Here is an 18,290-nt window from a genome sequence, read left to right as displayed (position 1 = left end):
TCATACGTAGTATTTAGTCGACCAAAACAACTCCGTTTCCTATCCCGAGACTATATAATGCCGTCGTTAACTCTGCTTGCTGCTGTATGCAACGAGAGGTGGGATATTTTAATTGTTATACAAGTAATCCCATGTTTGAACATGCTCCTTGATGCGGTCCTATGACCCGTCTTATTTTGTAAATGGAAAAGGACCACACCCTTCTATAGTCGTGTAGCAGCTCATCATCCCAAAACACGAATACAATAAGTTCAGAAGGGGGACTTTGCCCCGTAAGTGTAGAGTGTCGTAAGCTCATGAAATAGGAGTGATAGGTTGAGGTTTACCGCCATCGACAATAATCTGTTGGTGTATACGGGCAGCAATGTCTCCGTATTCAAGACGTTTCCAAGTCTTGATACGAGCCTCGTTTGTGTCGACTTCAAACAAGCGTACTCGGCGATGGTAACCACCGTAACCAGCGTAACCGCCGAAGCCAGAACCACCAGCGTAGCACATCCACATGGCTGGGACCTTGGTCTCGCCTTCACCCATCAGAGATAGGGAGCAGTAGTCATTGCAGTGATCACTAAAATATGAAATTAGTGTTTTTCAAGTCAAGATAGGAATCCCAAAACTTACTGTCCTGCACTGACCATAAGGACACCCTGCTCTACAAGGGCATTGCGGAAACCAGAGTTGTATATTGGGGCAGTGACTCCTTCTTTCCAGTCACCAACACGGGGTAGTTCCGGGTTAGCATACTCTGTCAAGGGAATATGAATGAAAGCGATGTCCATGTGGCGGCCGGTGTACTCGTTGTGATTCTTCTTGAGACCAGCAGCAGTCTTCTTGAACCATTCTATTTGGTTAGGCTTAACCCAATCATAACCAGGAAAGTTGCGCTCGTCGGGCGAGTAGGCGTGTGTATCGAGAAGATAGATGGTTAGAGCAGAATGATCAGTCTTTCCACGGGCCAGGACTTCGATGTAGTAATTCCCAACACCATCGATATCAGCTGGCCCAGCAATGGAGAGAGAATAAGGAAGAGTCTCCATAATGGCCATCTGTGCCTCACGAGACATGGTCTGTTCGTCGTCGTGGTTACCGAAAATGGCAGCGTAAGGAATCTTTCGCTCAATCAGGAGCGAGATGATCTTGAACATGGCCTAGATGGTGTTAGAGGCGGACACTATGATGTTGAGCCAGGCAATACTCACAGTAGGTGCATCTGGTGCTGTGTCACCGTTGACTTGGTCGCCACTCAATATTACCAGATCGGGCTTCTCGTCGTCAAGGACTCGGCTAACAAACTCCAGTGTCCTGGGATCGGCCTCGCATTTACCGCCGTTGTAAGAATCAGGAACTGCCTCGCGACAAACGCCAACTCCTGTACTGAGATGCAGATCACCGATCTGCATAATCTTGTATCGACCATCACTGTTGATCCTGGGCGTTGGCTTCTTGACCTCTCGTGGAGGACCTCGGCGCACGGTCAGCTGGACAGAGAGAAGACTGCCACCGGTATTGAGGAGCAAAGGTGTTCCCGTCACAGCATATCCATCTCTGGCCTCAACAGCATCATCTCCGAAAAGAACATCAAGATCCGTTACCGCCTGCTTCGAATCGCTGGCTTTCTTCTTGGCTGAGCGCTTGATCCAGATACCTGATGGACGAGATTCCCATGAGTCGTCCGTTTCTCCCTTGGGTTGAGGTTGGAGCCTGCCGACCGCAACATCCACAACAACACGATCGTCCGCAGTGAGATCCCCCTCATGCTTTCGCATGATGTACATGTATGCGCTCGTTGTCCACGTCTTGCCGAGATAGAGCTCCTTATCGATTCGGTGCCATTCTTTGCCGAGGTCGCATGAGGAGAAAGGGTTAACGCTTGAGCAAGTGACTATTGTGACATCGGTGACGACCAGTCCGGGGTGATGGGAGGGCATATAACTATGGATCGAATTGGGGAGGACACGATAATTACGGTCGAGAAAGGCGATAACTAGAAAGGTGAAAATGGCAGCGCCAGCGAGCTGAGCGGCTGTTCGAACCTAGTGATGGGAATATGGTTAGTCAACAGCATCCTCTGGATCGATACTGATCACGAATTTATAGAGAACATGGGCCACATACAATTCTTCGAGTCATGATGTGTTAATTATGGGAGGTTAACGGGCTGACAAGAATCGCTCTGAATGTATCCAAGTATAATATTCAGGCCACTTCAAGGATGAACGGCCAGATAACGACGTTCGAAACGGGCATTCGGAGGTTTAATGGCAGGCCGAACTTTTCGCATCTTCCAAGGGGTCGGATCGGGGGTGCTATTGCATGGTTCGTTGGGCCAAGTCGGTAATGGATATGATGGAATAATGCGCGCGGGTCTCTCGAACAGGTTGAAGCTATTGCAACGGTCGCAAGGGTGTTCTCTACAAGTTGACAGGCGATGGTTATAGATGTCGATATGAATTGAATGGGTGATGATGATGCGATCGACAGACAAATCGTGGGGACGGGAGGGGACAGTCCGTCCGTGTTAACACTAACAATGTTTTGTAGTTGTTGATGGAACAAGTGGCAATACAGACACTAAGGTACAAATTTTACGAGAGAAGCAGCGAGATACTGTAGGCAGAGTAGTCAAGAAAAGCAAAGCAACCTTAAGTACCAGGTAGGTAGGTACCTAAGCAAAACACCTGACATTCGCCGCAACAGGGGAAAGGAGGAACCAAGCTATTCCGTACCTTCTGACCGTAAAAAAGGGCCAAAAGCCAAGAAATCGTTCAATTGTGATACTCGACCTTTCCCCTGGTGAACCGTCAAAAAACAAAACAAAAAAAAAAGGATACTCTAAGGTAGAGAGGGACCTAGAGCTAGCCCATCAAGTGTGGAGTGCCCGGTTAAGGATCCGGATCTCGGGTTACAGGGGAGTATTTGGGTTTGTGGTTCTTTAATGGATGTCTACCTAGAGAATCGTTTACTTGAATATGGCTGTTGTTTTGTCGCCATTTCTGTATATTGATGATTCATTAACAAAAATGCACCGAGACAACAGTTCATCTTCCGAAATGCCTCTACTTGCATAACTGTCCTGCGAGCACGCCTAAAAAACAGGCGTGCTCAGCTGTACAGGCCAATCTGGGGTTACATCAGTAGATTCACTCTCGATATGGCCACGTGAGGTGAGGCCCTCGATTACCATCCAATACGGATCATGTGGCATCCTAAAAGCAGCCCTTGGCCCCTTTCTCTGGCTAGAATTTGTCTGTGCAGGCCGGTCTATGATGCTGCAGAATGTGCGACTTGGTTGGACAAGACAACCATACTCTGCTTGAGATACCGTTGCTCCATGAGCCAACTCGCACAAGTGAGGGTGTTGTTGTCTCTGGCGCATCCTGCAATGCAATGAGACCTGATGATGCCAACGAATGCATACCCATAGTACCTAGTCTAGGGACAAAGGTTAGTAGAGAGTACATAGGTAGAGCTCTAAAAGCGGGCAACAAAGAGCTTTGTCGAGCTTCTTTCAGAGCTTCATGGCCCGTGCACATCTCCCTGTGAACAGAGGCAAACGCCGTCAAGCCAATAAGAAAGCAAGATTGGTTTCATAACAGAGGGCATCATTGGATACAGAACACGTTCGGTGGGATAATTGAAGTCAGGTTCGACAAGTCAAATAGAATAATACCTTCTAGGCTTCGCAATTTACATGCTACCTTGTAGACAGGCTACAGTCTTCAATATCGAGTCTACTATTCATTTATTTGTTTGGTTGGAGATAAGATAAAGACTTTACCCTTGGCTGATTCTAGGGGATGACGCTTGTATCACTGTGGGTCGCTCCTATCCATTCTTTGTTTGAGGCGCGTACCTTGCTTCGCCCTCGTCCGCTCCATCGAAGCAACTCAAGCCTTTTCTCTTCTTCCATCAAACCATCGCAGCCCAAGTCGCAGCCATTGCATTTCTAGCCGCGCTTCTTTTCCGATCCTGAAAAGTCTCCTAATCATTACTTAACGCGCTTCTATCGACTTGCGCAGCATGGCCGAATATTCGTCACTCAAGGTGCCTGAGCTGAAGAAGCTGCTGGCCGAGAAGGGTCTGCCTCAGACGGGCAACAAGGCGGATCTTATTGCAAGGCTCCAAGAGAACGATCGAACTTCCGAAACCGCTGAGAAGCCCGGTACGTGACTCCATCAGAACTGCGATCGAACCCCTCGCGCGTCGCATCGCATCCACAACATCGGCTAATTGAACCCTTCACAGCTGAGAACAAGGAGGATGAAATCAGCTACAGTGATGACGATGCTCCTGCTGCACCTGCCGCTGCCGCGCCTGTAGCCGCCTCTGAGCCTGTTGCTGAGGTTCCTGCCACCGAGGCTGCACCCGTCAAGGCCGAAGAGACGACAGCAGAGAAGCCCGCCGAGACAGTGGAGGCTCCTGCGGAGCCTGAGAAGTCTTATGCCATCGGTTTACAATCCACTGCTGCTGACGACGAAGCCAAGAAACGTGCCGAACGTGCCAAGCGGTTCGGTATTGAGGAGGACGAGGACGCCAAGAAGCGCGCCGACCGCGCGAAGCGATTTGGCCTCGACGAAAAGGAGCTCGCCACTACTCTTGATTCAGCACTCCCTGAGCGCTCGCGAAAGCGAGGCCGAGATCGCACCACTGAAGGTGAAGGCAACCGCCCTGGAAAGCGACAAAGCATGGACAGGAGGAATGGTGGTGGCGGTCGTCGACGCGGCCGTGGTGGTCGGGAAGGCGGTCGCGATGGCGGCGCGAGAAAGGAGAAGACGTCTACCAGAAGTGGTATCCTTGATGACCCAACAGAGAGGGCCAAGGCAGAGAAGCGTGCTGCTAGGTTTGCTGGGAACTAGTAGTTCTCTTCATAACCAGTACGACATGAAATTTGGCAAGTAAAAAGGTTTCAAATTGAGGATAGGCTGAAACTGGGCGGAGCAGGCAGACTTAGGTGAATGGGCCACTTCTACTTGTACAACATTCTTATTTTCATATTCAGGCGCAGACTATCAAGGATAAATGAATAAAGAGGAAATCGGCGTCTTCGGTTCGACCAATGCCCACTATCAATCACAATCTTGAGGTCCATGGTAAGTTCTCTGTCTCCAGATCTAACCGGCTGTGATGAGCAGCCTTTGTAACAGTCCCGGAGAAGACAACCTGATGCAAGGCAGCCGAATGGAACAGCAAGAAACGTCAATTTGCGGTTTCTCAAATGGCCAGTCCTTGCACATAGCCTGAACTGGTCAATATCAAACCAGGCGTCCAAGTATTCAGCTGTCCGATGACATTACTCTCCTATGTGGGAGCTTGGAGGGTGTGAGGAAAAGCACAAAGAATCGTCCGGTCATACCTCGTCAATAGACGTCTTACCCCTATCTCGATGTTATGCGAACACGGTGGCCTTGAGTAAAGCAAGATTCTACTGGGATCATCCTTCAAAGTCGGAAGAATTCGCACGATCCGAATGGTTACACTTCAATTAAGGGGAAGCGGATCTTCAAGATTTCACATCTTGTCAGACAGGAAGGGGCTCGATTAACTCTAACTATTTACTGTTAGTCTGGCCGCCGGAGCGACAAAGAGACTGGACTGTTCGGATACGAGCCGTAGATGGGGCCAAGCTGACTTGAAGCTTGACATGCATATCCACTAACACTCAACACCATGACCATGCCTGGGTCCCACTACATATACGGCGGAATTGAGCTTCCATCACGGGGATGCCTTCCTTTGACTCTAGCTCCCGTGAGACTTGTGCGCTGTTGCACGACTGCCGGCGCCGCGGTCCTGGTCTTGCGACGCCCCTATTCATGGAGTGCCACTTGTAGTGCAACTTACTTTTCTCCTTATGGATGGTTGAACTAGGAGACCTTCATGGAGGAGTGGAAAACGACAGAAGAATTTTCAGACCTCTTTCAGGAAAAGGCGCATTCTCTGGTAACAGCTGAGAAGTTACAGCTGGTGAGCGAAAGCCGGCCAAGCTGGAGGCCACGTTATCTAAGTTCAGCGTTGATACTTCATATTGGGCAGTCCGACATGAGCATCATATCTGCAGCAAAGCACGAGGCTCTATTTATCAGCCCTGTCAGCACTCAGGGATGATCCGAATACTGGCGATTCGTAGACATCGGCAGCCATTGAGCAGATCGACGTTAGAGATGTATAGGAGAAGGGGCACACCTTGATCGGGAGAATGGCATGTCTGGCCCAAGACTTCGGACCAAGGAAACACATTATGAATAGCTCGGAAACGCCTGGACCCAACGAGAAACAAATACTCGCGGCTGCGCTAATCCCGCAATCCCAAAAGGGCTCATGGGTTCTTTAACGACGCAAGCCACGATCTCCGTTCTCGGATGATAGTTGCAGTCTCCGAAAGGGCCCGGACAAAACGTGCAGTGGCTGCCACGCCTCAATGGCCAATATTGGTGAGATGATGAGCAGAATGGAAGACATTATAAAGAAAGAAGGAAGCGAGATAGGACCATCATCACCAACAGCTCTGATCGTGTGGTTGTCAACATTCCCAAACGCTAAGCTCGAGCCAAGTCTCAAGACAACAAGCCAATCAAGAGGGTAAAACCCCTGTTCTCGCGATAAAGCAGCCCTGGTCGCCGAGCCGTCTGGCGGCTATGGTTGGTAGAGGCGTCTAATCAAATGGACCACTCCGACTCCAGCGACTCCAGCGACTCCAGTTGCCGTTGGACGCTTAGAGCCCGTCGTTGTGCTCGAGGGTGTAGGCAGGCCCGCTTGATCATCGCAAGCGAAGAAATAGCTTCACAACCGGGAGTGCTGGGTTTGCGCATCGCTTCACATCACGGGCTGGCAAATATTGCAGTTTGATGAGTTGTCAATGAGGCAAAGCTGCACATCGGGGCCATTTGCATGCATTCACCGCTGCCCAAAGTAGAGAGTACTTTGATCTCGAATTCGAGTGACTTTGCAAGGGGACAGGACAAGCATCTCAGATGGGACCTTATTCGCTCGGCCGACTGACAAGCCACATGGACAGGGGGGACCTGGCCTGGCCTGAGTAAGGCTTGAGGCTTCACGTACGGCTGCCGGAGTGGCCAGCCACGCGCGATCTGCCACGTCAGTGAAGGCATCCCAACTCCCAGAAATCAGGGTTCACCAGCCTCAAGGATCTGTGAACCTGTGGCGGATATGGGGAAATTTTTTATTGTTGCTGTGGCGGAGCTGCATGCTGCATATGGGATGCCTCTCTTGTAGCCACTTTTGGAAACAGGTTCACCAAATCATGCCGGGTCCTGCAGCAAGATCTAAGACTGATCCAGGTACGACATGGAATTCATGGACAATCGGTGAGATGTCGACGTCAAGACGCGTTTGCCGCCTTGCCAGCGCATTAATGATTCTCGCCTTGCCACTATCCAAGCTGGACGGACTTTGCACTATGAGCTGGTCTTTCAGCTAGCCAAGCTTGCTCTAGAGACAGGGCCTAGCCGCACACACCGATCTGGGTCCTACTTGGAGGCTCTAGAGAGTCAAGCTCTCACCGAACGTTTGGGACCTGACCTCGTGATAAGGCTGCCAGCACGTATGAGAATCAAAGAATGCCTTGTGTCTTGGAATGACGTCGGAAACACCAGGGTCGTGCGTTTCTTTTCGACTGCCGACCGTTTTACCTGGGCTTGCTTTTTTGGTCTCGTGGTGTCTTATCTTGTCCAAAGTGCCTGTCACGAGACTAACAATCCATGGCGGTGAACTTTGACTGTCTGCCTACGGTGACCAATACGTAGACCTATATCGCGCAATCGCTCTTCGCTTCGCTCATGACTGAACGATCCGTTTCAACTTACCAGTTTTTGCTCTTGTTGGATACTGTACCGACTTTGAGATCCCTCTTCGCCATCGCCTCTACCAAATTATAGTACCCCATGTCAATAGTCAAGTGCAGGGGTCTGAGCAAGACATAGTTTTTTGCAGCGAGGATTGGCGAACGATGAGACACATTGTGGATTAGTCGTTCACTCATCGTAGACTTTTTACAAGGAAAAGGACGACAGACATGCAGGAGAGAGGGTTATCATTATCCTGGAGTCCATTCTGACGGGTCATGGAGTGAAACGAGAGTGCGAGTGCGTGTGATTCATTGGTAGAAAATCTTTGAACAGCAACCAATGGCATCGATGCGCCCTTTGGCGATTGACACTTATGGGCGCTTTGCGTTGGGATTTTCAACGAATGGGAGGGAGGGCGAGGGACGAGACGTTCGTGTTCACGGGACAAAGCAAATTTGTAGAGCGGGATAAGGCGGGATGTTGAATGCTGAAGCTGTGAGTCCTGTCCCGTCTGTTGAGTATGCATCGTGCTCTGGCATCGTGAGAGGCGTGCAAACTGCTGCTGCTGCTGCTGCTGCTGCTGCTGCTGTCCCAACATTCTCGCGTCTAGCATAGACGCCGCAAAGAATGGCCCATGAAGACGGACTCCTCTCATGATGCTATTCTTGTACCAACTTGGCCGCTACCTTGGCTGCAGATGCAACTCATGCAGCTGGTCTGGGGCATGGTATTAGACCGACAGGGTCGAGGGTGTAGGTATTTCGCCCCAGGATCTCTCACCCCCGGTCAGCGACCAACGACGACCGAGTCCTGCCACTGAAGGGGTTGATTCGAGGTCTTGGACTTCATGTCATGCTGCGAAAATGGCAGAAAAGATATACAATTCGAGATGAATACTGTCAGATCATCCTACGAAGGATCCGATAATGATAGACTTTCCCCAATGCGGGGCGATTTTATAATGGGACTCGCCCGTTGGGACGGTAAAAGCTTACCCTGAATTCTAAAAATGCGAATGCCAGGTCCACTCATGGTTGGATGTGAAGGTCCATGCAGCAACACTACAGTCCAAGTTTTGTTGCTATTCGCAATCATGATTACAACCCTAAATGAGACGAGACGAGACGAGACGATAGGCGTCTGGAGTTTGCTTACGCTCATCATATTGATCAACGGATCACGGATCTGGAAGGTGAGGCTGGCTATGGGCAAGACATTTCAGAGACATGCAGGCCAGATTAACCTGTGGGAGAGAAACAAAGTGAGACATTTGATATGCATGTCTAAGACATGCATATGCCTCCAACGACGTCGCATATTTGTGCTGAAGGACAAGAACAAGGAACAAGCGCCGCCCGTCATGTCTCTACTCTAACTCGGAGTCACGGACAGTTTCCCCCTCCCCATCAAGATGACGATACCCTGCTCCAAATTCTCATTGTCTTCACACCCACGGCTCTGTCCTTCGGCTCCGGGCATAGATTCACGGCCCCTGACTGTTGGAAAATCGAGACGTCAAGAGAAAAGATAATCAGTCACTGGGAATACATACGATTCCTGCCCCCCCCTCACACAGCTTCATCATCTCCAAAACGGGACGCAACCACCAAATGTCAGGACTATATACCCTGCACCCGCATCAGTTCTTGGTCAGGCTTTTTTCATATGAGAGAGGTATTGGACTATGATTCGATGTTATCTTTTTGCTGATAACATTTATTCTTTCCATATCTGTGCACGCACTCCTCCTTATTGTTTACCCACCCTTTGTGTCTGTCTCTCCTCCAACATCTCGGGTTATAGAGATCCAAGATTGGTCCATGATGAGCGGCCATCGGCCCATCCCTTTCTGGCCCACTCTACTAACTAAGTAAGTTAACTAACTAACTAATGTCAACGGCCCAGCCCAGCCCAGTTCAAGGTTAACCAGTCATTTAAAGATATCCTTCTCTCACGTTTCCGTCTCTGTCTCTCTCTCTCTGTGAAGCCCCACTACGGAGTATGGATAGCCCACACCAAGGGTCCTTCAAGGCGACCAGGATTGGGAGTGCAAATCGCTACAAGGGTGTGGTGCCCAATCACTGCGTTAAGATGCCATGAGGGCTTTCTCATAGGATAATATGGATATGCACCCCGAAGGAGGGAACGCGGCGCAGTAGCACGCTTGGAGTTGATGTGCTCCGCAGCGACGGATACTAGACTAGACTAGGTACCAGTTGCTGCTGGCTGCAGTGTTTTCTCTAGCCTGTCGCTGACCAAACGGATGAGTCAAACTTGGCGGGAGGGTTTTATCGCATCGCATCGCATTGCATGGCATGGTATGGCATGGGCGGACTCCACGCCCGAGATGCGATGCCTGGCAAGGCAATGCCTGCAACCTCCCAGGCCAGACCAGACCAGGATTAGGAGAAACGCCACAGTCAGAGTCCTCCATCCTCTCTCTCCTCTACCAAGCATAGCATGTACCTCTGCCCATCCGTCCATGTATTCATGTACCAGATGTCGTCGTCCACTCATGATGATGGCCCCAGAAAGGTCGTCCATTGCCTAAATACTACTGTACCTCTCTCTTCCTACCTTAGTTATATGCTCCCGTTTCCGTCTCGGCCCTCCCCGCTGCTACCATCTCTCTCCTCTTGACTTACTTACTACCTTTTCTTGCCTTATCATATCTATACCCGTTCGCTCTCTATTTTTGCCACTGTCTTGTGTCTCCTTGTCTTCTATCTGCCATTGCATTGTCTATTCATCTCTTAAACTTATTCAACTCATCTAATTATCCTTTCCCTCTTCCTTGTCCTGTCTCACTTCCTCCACTTACACTCCAACCTTGGAACGACACTACTGTACTAAAGCCCGCACCTCAAACACTCATCACATCAACCGAAGCGCCAGCTCTACCGTCCGTCAACCAAACTTTTAGACGCGGGTTCATCCCATAGCCCACACCATCACCCAACGAACTAGGCCTCTTCGAGCTGATATATTTACCCACACCAGTTCTTAGAGTAACGATTCCCCTCCACACTAATAACGACGACTCTACCTCGCTCTCCCGATTCACGGTCTCGGTTACTTTTCTTTTCTCTCTTTTTTTCCTTTTTTCTTTTTTTGGACTTTCATATATATCGTACACCTGTTCAGAATATTCCCAGCGAAATATGGGATTAAGTACACGAAATCGATCCTGAAGAAGGTTGGAAGATGGAATCTTACAGATTGGGGTCTGGTATCCCGACCAGGCCCTCGGAGCCGTCTCGCATAAGACGACCTGGTCCGGGAATGACAATGGGAACTGAGCCTGGAGTTACCTCGAATGCCCTAAAGCCACTCAATAGATTAGGAAGGAGGGAAGAGATTCCACGACCATTACCGAAGCCCTCATCCATCTCACGTCCATCAGCAAGGCCTCCTCAACCTTCTACCACTCGACGACCATCAATTCCTCAACCTGTACCACGACCTAGCCCTAATCATCAAGCCAAATCATGGGGTTCTTCTTCTACTTCAGCATCCACACGATCAGCTGCCAACCATCGTGGAGGTTCTGGATCATCATCATCAGCCCAGTCCATGGACAACCCAAGGTCTAACCCAAACGTTCTGCGTAGGAAGAAGTCATCATTATCCGGTGATGTCAAGACAACACGGACTGGCTCATCTCGGACAGACTCTTCTTCTTCGTCCCAGCATAAGCGCCAAGGCTCACTCGACCCTGCTTTCGGCTTCCATCTGGATAGAGAACTTACCAGCAGCCCTGCCGAGATCCAAGTTGCTGAGGTTGTAGAGGTAAAGAAGCCTTCCAAATCACCAGTAATCTACCCCGAACTGGACCGTTATCGCAACATTCGACGTCCGTCTGACAGCTCGGATAACCGCATTGAGGTTCCGTTCCGGTTAGCGACACACGATCTTCCACCTCCAACTCCAGCCAGCCTACTGTTTTCTGGAACTAGTGGAAGCCCGTCTACTAGGTTCTCCGAGTCACCTGGACCAGGGTCCTATAGTCGCGACACCACGCCAACCTCAATTGCTTCCCAGTCTCCTGGTCTTGTTGCACCCCTTCGCCCCCAGAACAAGAACCGACTGCAAAGTCCTATCCTCAACAGACCACCTGTGACACGAAGAGCCGGTGGAAGTTTCCCCAACGAGGTTGATGCCATCACCGTTGATCCTCATGGCCTCGCAGCTGTTAGAGAGTCCCTGACTTCATCCTCGTCGAACTCTACCGTTCGAGAAGCCACCATCAAGAAGAAGACCAAGAATCTGCCTCCGCCTCCACCCAGTCCTCCACCACGGAAGTCATCACAATACTTTCGTGAGGAGACATCGTCGCCCAAGTCGGTACGCAAGGTATCAAGACCTGTTTTGCGATCCCCCTCCCCTGAGAGAAGTGCCCAATCTTCTGCCTCCCCAAGAGCCGTGCCCCCTTCACGGCCCAGCAGAGATGGCACCCCCGACATGCAATCTCAACTATTCAACCCCATGCCAGTTATCCACAGCAATCTTTCTACTCAATCCCTCCCATCAACCGAAAGACGTGGAAGTGAATCTGCGGCTACAACAGCTCTGTCGCCCCCAAAGCCACAGTACACTCATGGAGGTCGAACAGCGTCAACCTCGCAGCTCCCCATCAGAGGCGAATTGTATGCTCAACCGGCAGCCAAGGCAACCGCCGAATCGAAGAAGGGTAAGGGCCTCGAGCCACCTCGAATGACACGCACACCGAGCCCTAATGTGGCAACCTCCTCTTTCTCGCGCTTCCCGTTCTTTAGTCGCAAGAAGCATGCCAACGCAACACAAGTCGAGAAGAACGAGAAGGAAAAGAAGACTCTCCGCAAGGGCCCTGTAGCTGGCACAGGCCATGAAGGCTATGGACGCATTGGTGCTCACAAGAGACGCAGCGGCAGTATCAGCAACATGACACGCAATTCTCCTGGTAGTCAAACAACTCAGGAACCCCGTTCTAGCAACGATTCCTTCTTCGCAGACCGGGTCAACCCAGTGGTCATCGCTGGAGGTGCGGTTATCGAGAATCGAAATGCAAGCTCTGAAATCTCTCGAAGTGTAAGCTCACAGAGCCTGGCGACCGAGGAGTCGAGATTCGGAAGTTCGCAGTCATTGGCAGTATCTCAAGATCAGCCTCGAAACACTTTGTGGCCATCGCCCATGTCACGCACCCCACACCCAGCTTTTGGTGCTCGCCGTCCCTCCGAGAGCAGCGATTCTGAAGGCCCTACGATGAAGTCGACGTTGGCTTTCCGAAGATCTGTCCATCGTCTCCGATCTTCGCCGGATGACCCCCTGAAGCTGCCTCAGCCCATCAACACATCAGGTTATGCATCGTCGCCTATGACAAGCTTTGATACCAGTGTCATGTCTGATGAGTCCCACTTCGAACTGCAACGGGAGATTTCTCACGAGGCTAAGTCTTCGCACCCTGCACCCAAGAAACTTGTCAAGAGACCTCGGTCACCTCGCAAGTGGAATCTGTTTGGAAGATCAACCCAGACGCAGCAACCTAAGCAAAGTGAGAAGGTCTCAGCTACTGTCAAACCAGTGGAGAAGAAGCCCCTTGCATTCTACGCCATGATGGATTCGTCAGAGCAAGAGGATAGCGAGCCCATGGACATTCAAGATGTCCTGAGGTTTGCCGAGGTTTACGGAAAGTCACCGAGTGTTGGTGGTACTCCCGAGCTTTCGCAAGGTACACCAGAGATGCCGTCGTCAGCTAATTCCCCGGTGCGACCTGCAGAGCCAGCTAGCTCCCCAAGGCGGGAGAGCATCGAGATGAAGACCAAGCCTCGGCTGCCTGTACCCCAGCAGACTTTGATGTCCAAGAAGCCTACTCTTCAGCCTCCGTCAACAAGCACCACCGCTGGTCGGCGAAGCCGACTTCCTCAAGTCGGAAGAATCCCGAAGGTTGTGAGTAACCGTACTGAACATGTGTCACCTCTGAGCTTTTCTAGGCCTTTCAGAGCTAGCATGCAGTTGGCACCTGAGAACCTTGAGGTCTATGACCCTGAGTCAATAGCTAAAGGCCCTTCGCCTTCCAGGCCCTCGACTCCTGTCCCTGATTTGACTACCGATGGTTCAACAGCAGGAAGCACCAACAACCTCTCATCAAGAGACTCCAACCCTCCTGCTTTGAGCCGGGTTGAAAAGGAGTTCTTAGCCTTTTCGCCTCGCAAGGACTCCGAGGGAACTATTGGTACATCTAGCTCTAGCTGTTCTGGCATTCTCGCCTTCTCTGGCTCTACTGCTGTGATCCCGCAGCCTTATGATCCTCCCGCAGAAGATGAGGTGTGGGATGAGTATGATGATCTCCTTGGAGAAGATGCTGGCAAAGCACTTCCCTCTGCAACTTCGTCACGAGGTACACCGTTCCATCTTGAAACTTACGAGTCGAAGCTGGCTAGCAAGGAGAAGCCCTTGGAGTCGCCGACGATTGTCTTCGATAAGAAGGCAAGTCGACAATCCAAGGCAACAACCATCTCCAGCACTTGCAGCGCTGATATGACTGAACGTCTTCGGGCGGCCTTCCAACCTCACCCAAGCCCCAGTACTCCCTTCTCAGTCTCCAAGTTTGTTTCGGGTTATGAAGATCGCAACACCAATACCAACACCGAGGTGCCTGCAACTGGCGAAGTATCTCGGCGAAGTAGCCGATCTTCCCGCAAGACAAGACGATCTGATGCCAGTTCCTCTTCGGAGGATGGGTCACCACTCGCACAAGTCAACCTCAGAGTTGGTTCAATGACGGTAAGCAAGTGGCTTACCTTTGGGCATGTTCTCTTCAGTGACGTTCGCCACGAACTGGTTCCTGTTGAGGGATCACTGAAGAGGCACTCGATCCTTGTGATTGATGGCCTCGGTAACGATGACTGGTCATTCTACGCTGCGGAAACATATCCGGCTGCTACCTTTTTCAACCTCTCTCCTCGTGCTCCTCTTCCTGAAGAACTCAAGAGTTCATCTTCGAGCTTTCCTCTCAGCCCTCCAAACCACCATCAGATCCAATATGTCTCTCACCTTGACAAGTTTCCCTTCGCCCCTCAGAGCTTTACGGCTGTTGTGTACCGCTTCCCCGTCGCAGCTCCTGAAGCATACTACCGCAGCATCCTCACTGAAGCTCGTCGTGTGCTGAAGCCAGGAGGCTTCATCGAGCTCTCCATTCTTGACGTTGACCTGAACAATATGGGCAACCGGGGCCGGCGTACAGTCCGCCGTCTCAAAGAGAGGATCAATGAGAAGACACCTGATACTAGTCTCGGATCAACCGCGGACCTTATTGTTCGTCTTCTCGGCAAGGTTGGTTTCACTACTATCAAGGCAGCACGAGTGGGTGTGCCTGTGGCAAGTTCCGTCACTCGCTCAGACAGCAAGGCCGACAAGGGCAAAGCTACTGCTGAGAAGAAGAAGGATCCGCCAAGTCTATCCGAGATGATGAGCGATAACAGCCCCTTGGCAGACGAGGGCATCACCAAGATGGTCAGTCGCGTTGGACGATGGTGGTACACACGATGCTATGAGAACGCAGCTGAGAACCCCTCTGGAAAGAGCATCTGGAGCGATAAGTCTCTACTCTCTGAGTCTGAAGAGCTCGGTACAAGCCTGAAGCTCATGGTCTGCTGCGCTCGAGCTCCTCTTGAGCGCATCACCAGTGTCTAAGCACTTAACACAACACAATATTTTCTTCCTCTACTTTTCCTTATCGGTCACAACATTGCGCAATTTACGCAAGCTTAATTGGAAAGCATTACAGGTTGGAAGATTCCATGCGGCGCAAGCCCGTTCCTCAGAAAAAGAGGCTATACCACAAGATTGAACCACGGAAAGCAATCTTTATTTCATTTCGTTCCTCTGAAGCAGAGGCATAAGTTCTCTTTTACTTGTTTGATTAATCTTCGGTGCCGCAGGTCGGGTTAGACCACGCACTGGATGCACTGGTATTTCAAGCTACGGGGTCATTTTTTGGGTTCTTAATATGGGGGAAATGCTGGACATTGCACTCTGCAGAATTTGGAAAAGGAGTGCAAAGGATTGGGGAAAAAAGAAAGACGGGACAGGGATGATTATGAAATCTTGATGATTGAATGTGAGGAGGAGATATGACTTGATATTTGAGCATGTTGCATAGAGATACCCATTCATGCTTTGGGGAGCCAGACCGAGATAGCAAGCGGCATTACTGTTCTTCCACTCTTACTACAGTCGTTGCTTCATCTATTGTTTGCCTTATATATGCCTAAACTCTATAGGTTTAAAAGTCTACAATACAGATTGTGTTGTACAAGATTCATGAACATCATTCAGTCTTCGCTGGCTCAGTCTCCACTGTGCCCTCAGCTTGGGTAGTTCCTTCAAGCTCTGGGTTGCCCTCAGCTTCAGAAGCTCCCTCATCCTCAAATTCATCCTCAACTTCAGAAGAACTCTCCTGTGTAGAGGACTCAACTTGGGGGCGTATTTGATCAACAGGCCATCGCCTGAGAACAGCTACAAACCCACCACCAGTGACTCGCTCACCCACCTTGGGTCGCATGACCTGCACTGCAGCGCCCTCGGGGTTTTCTCTGGGGATAACGGTTTTGACATCCCACTCCTTGCCACCGCCAGTATCAAGTACACCGTCGGCCGTTGTCGAAACCTCAAGTTCAATTACCCTCTCAGGGCGCATGGGTTGGCCTGTGCGAGCAACCCAGGTTTGGAAGTCGCCGATTTGACTAATGGAGGGTGTGAAGATGACAAGAAGGCCGTTAGGGTGAAGGGCCTGAATAATCTGGGAAGCGTGGTCGTGAGCGGAAGGGAGGTCGAGGATTGCATGAGACAAGAAAGGCTGGTTATCCGTCTCAGCCAGACGGGATGAGATATACTCGTCTATGGAGCCGACATGAAAGTCTATAGTAGGAAAGTACAAAGAGCGGCGGAAGTGGCGAATCAGTTTATGTGCTGCGCGCGAGTGTTTAACGTTCCGGTCAAGGGTATGTAACACGGCGCGACGGCTGGACCGGTAAGAGTTAAGAGCAGCCTGGTCCTCGTCGGTCAGATCAAGACCAAACCCATTGGTCCTGTAGCGTGCCGTGCAAAGGGTGTTTCGCAGGTTTGGAGGTACAGCTGGATTTGCTGCATGAAGAGCACGAGCGAGATGTAGCGTCAAGCTCCCCATTCCAGTACCAGCCTCAAATATCTCAAACGGCTGGGCCGGGTGATTGGGATCTGCGTCATGTTCCTCTTCACCAGGCCGGGACAGGTTTAAATCGAGGAGCGACACGATGGTGTTCGCATGGTGGGGATAGATCTAAGAATCAATTGTATATCAGTAATAGTCACTGAGCTCAATTGGCACTGTATCGCACCGGTGTGGCTTGTCGAGGGCTGTTAATGATGTATGAAGCCAATGTTGGTTCATGAAGAGTGACAAGGCGTCCCGAGCTATCATTCACAACATCAAGCACCTGGCGACCAATGAGCTCGGACGAATTGATAGAGGCACCATATCCAAGTCTTATTTTCGTATCGGCGCGGAGAGGAGACGTAAGATGCCATTTGGGAGCTTTAATACCCTGTTGGCGCAGGAAGAGGACGTCATTTTCTGGAAGACCATGGGTTTAGCATCCATGATGAGACTTCGGGAGGGCAAAGGCGGGAATTGACTCACTTTGGACGGTGCGCGACGAAGAGTAGAATCGTTTCAGGGGGGTGAAAGGGAGGCCCGTGAGGGCTGAAGGGTTGGATAGGCGCATGATGGGGGGTTGAGCGGTGGAGAGGTTGTCATGATGAGGATTTGTAGAGGTTTTCGTTTTGTGCCGGGGATAGCTCGGAAATGATTCGCAGGAATCATGGCTACCGCGACCATTTGAACCTCGGAACTGATGAAGACATGAAGACTAAGTAGGTAATGTTGTCGGAAGCAGTGGTTGGAAACAAATACAATTTATATATGTTTTGTAGATAAATGTCTGTCTATTTGTATTACCTGATTTCACTACCAAGGTATCGACTTGTAATTTTGGCCCAGGGTATCGCCTTCCCTCGTTGTGGAGGGGTTTGTTCATATCCTTCCTTCCAGCCTTTGGTTCCAAACCTGCGCGCCTGCCTTGCACCTTCTCAATGTAAACCTCTCCATTTCTCTTTAGAGCGCCGTCATTTTGAAGACTCCCCAAACTCCGCCATCGTCCAACCTCGTCTCGTCTCGTCTCATCAATACCTGGCGCGTTAGTTACTTACTATTATACAATGGGGGATGTCATATCATAATCGACCAAAACCAAAATGTTCAAGCACGTTTCCCCCAAATCCCACTGCGCTGCGCTGCGCTGTGCTTTGCTGGCTAACACAAAACCCAAAGAATAAACGCCAGTCCATGAGACGTCAAAACCCACAAAGAAAAGATATGCTTGCTCGGTACCAGACTCCAGGCTGTGTACTCATCAACGGGATCACGATCGAATCCAAAGTTATCGGTGCCATGATATGTACATATAC

At 50.6% G+C, this 18,290-nt stretch overlaps 4 protein-coding genes across 4 annotated transcripts; 2 read left to right on the top strand and 2 right to left on the bottom strand.

The window, feature by feature from the left end:
* Nucleotides 1-294: 294 nt before the first annotated feature.
* On the bottom strand, nucleotides 295-2,130 carry J7337_010586 (uncharacterized protein; the record flags this gene model as incomplete). Its single annotated transcript, XM_044828161.1, has 4 exons — nucleotides 295-568; nucleotides 622-1,148; nucleotides 1,200-2,033; nucleotides 2,116-2,130. The coding sequence occupies 4 exons, from the start codon at nucleotides 2,128-2,130 to the stop codon at nucleotides 295-297; spliced, it is 1,650 nt and encodes a 549-aa protein (XP_044676715.1).
* A 1,890-nt stretch (nucleotides 2,131-4,020) lies between these two features.
* Nucleotides 4,021-4,856, top strand: J7337_010585 (uncharacterized protein; the record flags this gene model as incomplete). Its single annotated transcript, XM_044828160.1, has 2 exons — nucleotides 4,021-4,162; nucleotides 4,246-4,856. 2 exons carry the CDS (start codon nucleotides 4,021-4,023, stop codon nucleotides 4,854-4,856), a joined length of 753 nt encoding a protein of 250 aa, XP_044676714.1.
* Nucleotides 4,857-11,378: 6,522 nt separating this feature from the next.
* Nucleotides 11,379-15,476, top strand: J7337_010584 (uncharacterized protein; the record flags this gene model as incomplete). The annotated part of the gene is made up of 1 exon (XM_044828159.1): nucleotides 11,379-15,476. The coding sequence occupies one exon, from the start codon at nucleotides 11,379-11,381 to the stop codon at nucleotides 15,474-15,476; it is 4,098 nt and encodes a 1,365-aa protein (XP_044676713.1).
* A 637-nt stretch (nucleotides 15,477-16,113) lies between these two features.
* Nucleotides 16,114-17,548, bottom strand: J7337_010583 (uncharacterized protein; the record flags this gene model as incomplete). Its single annotated transcript, XM_044828158.1, has 3 exons — nucleotides 16,114-17,103; nucleotides 17,162-17,397; nucleotides 17,464-17,548. The coding sequence occupies 3 exons, from the start codon at nucleotides 17,546-17,548 to the stop codon at nucleotides 16,114-16,116; spliced, it is 1,311 nt and encodes a 436-aa protein (XP_044676712.1).
* Between the last annotated feature and the right edge of the window lie 742 nt (nucleotides 17,549-18,290).

This window comes from Fusarium musae, chromosome 8 (genome assembly GCF_019915245.1).
Source record: "Fusarium musae strain F31 chromosome 8, whole genome shotgun sequence".
Taxonomy (NCBI): Eukaryota; Fungi; Ascomycota; class Sordariomycetes; order Hypocreales; family Nectriaceae; genus Fusarium; species Fusarium musae.
This window is presented reverse-complemented; position numbering and strand designations above follow the sequence as displayed.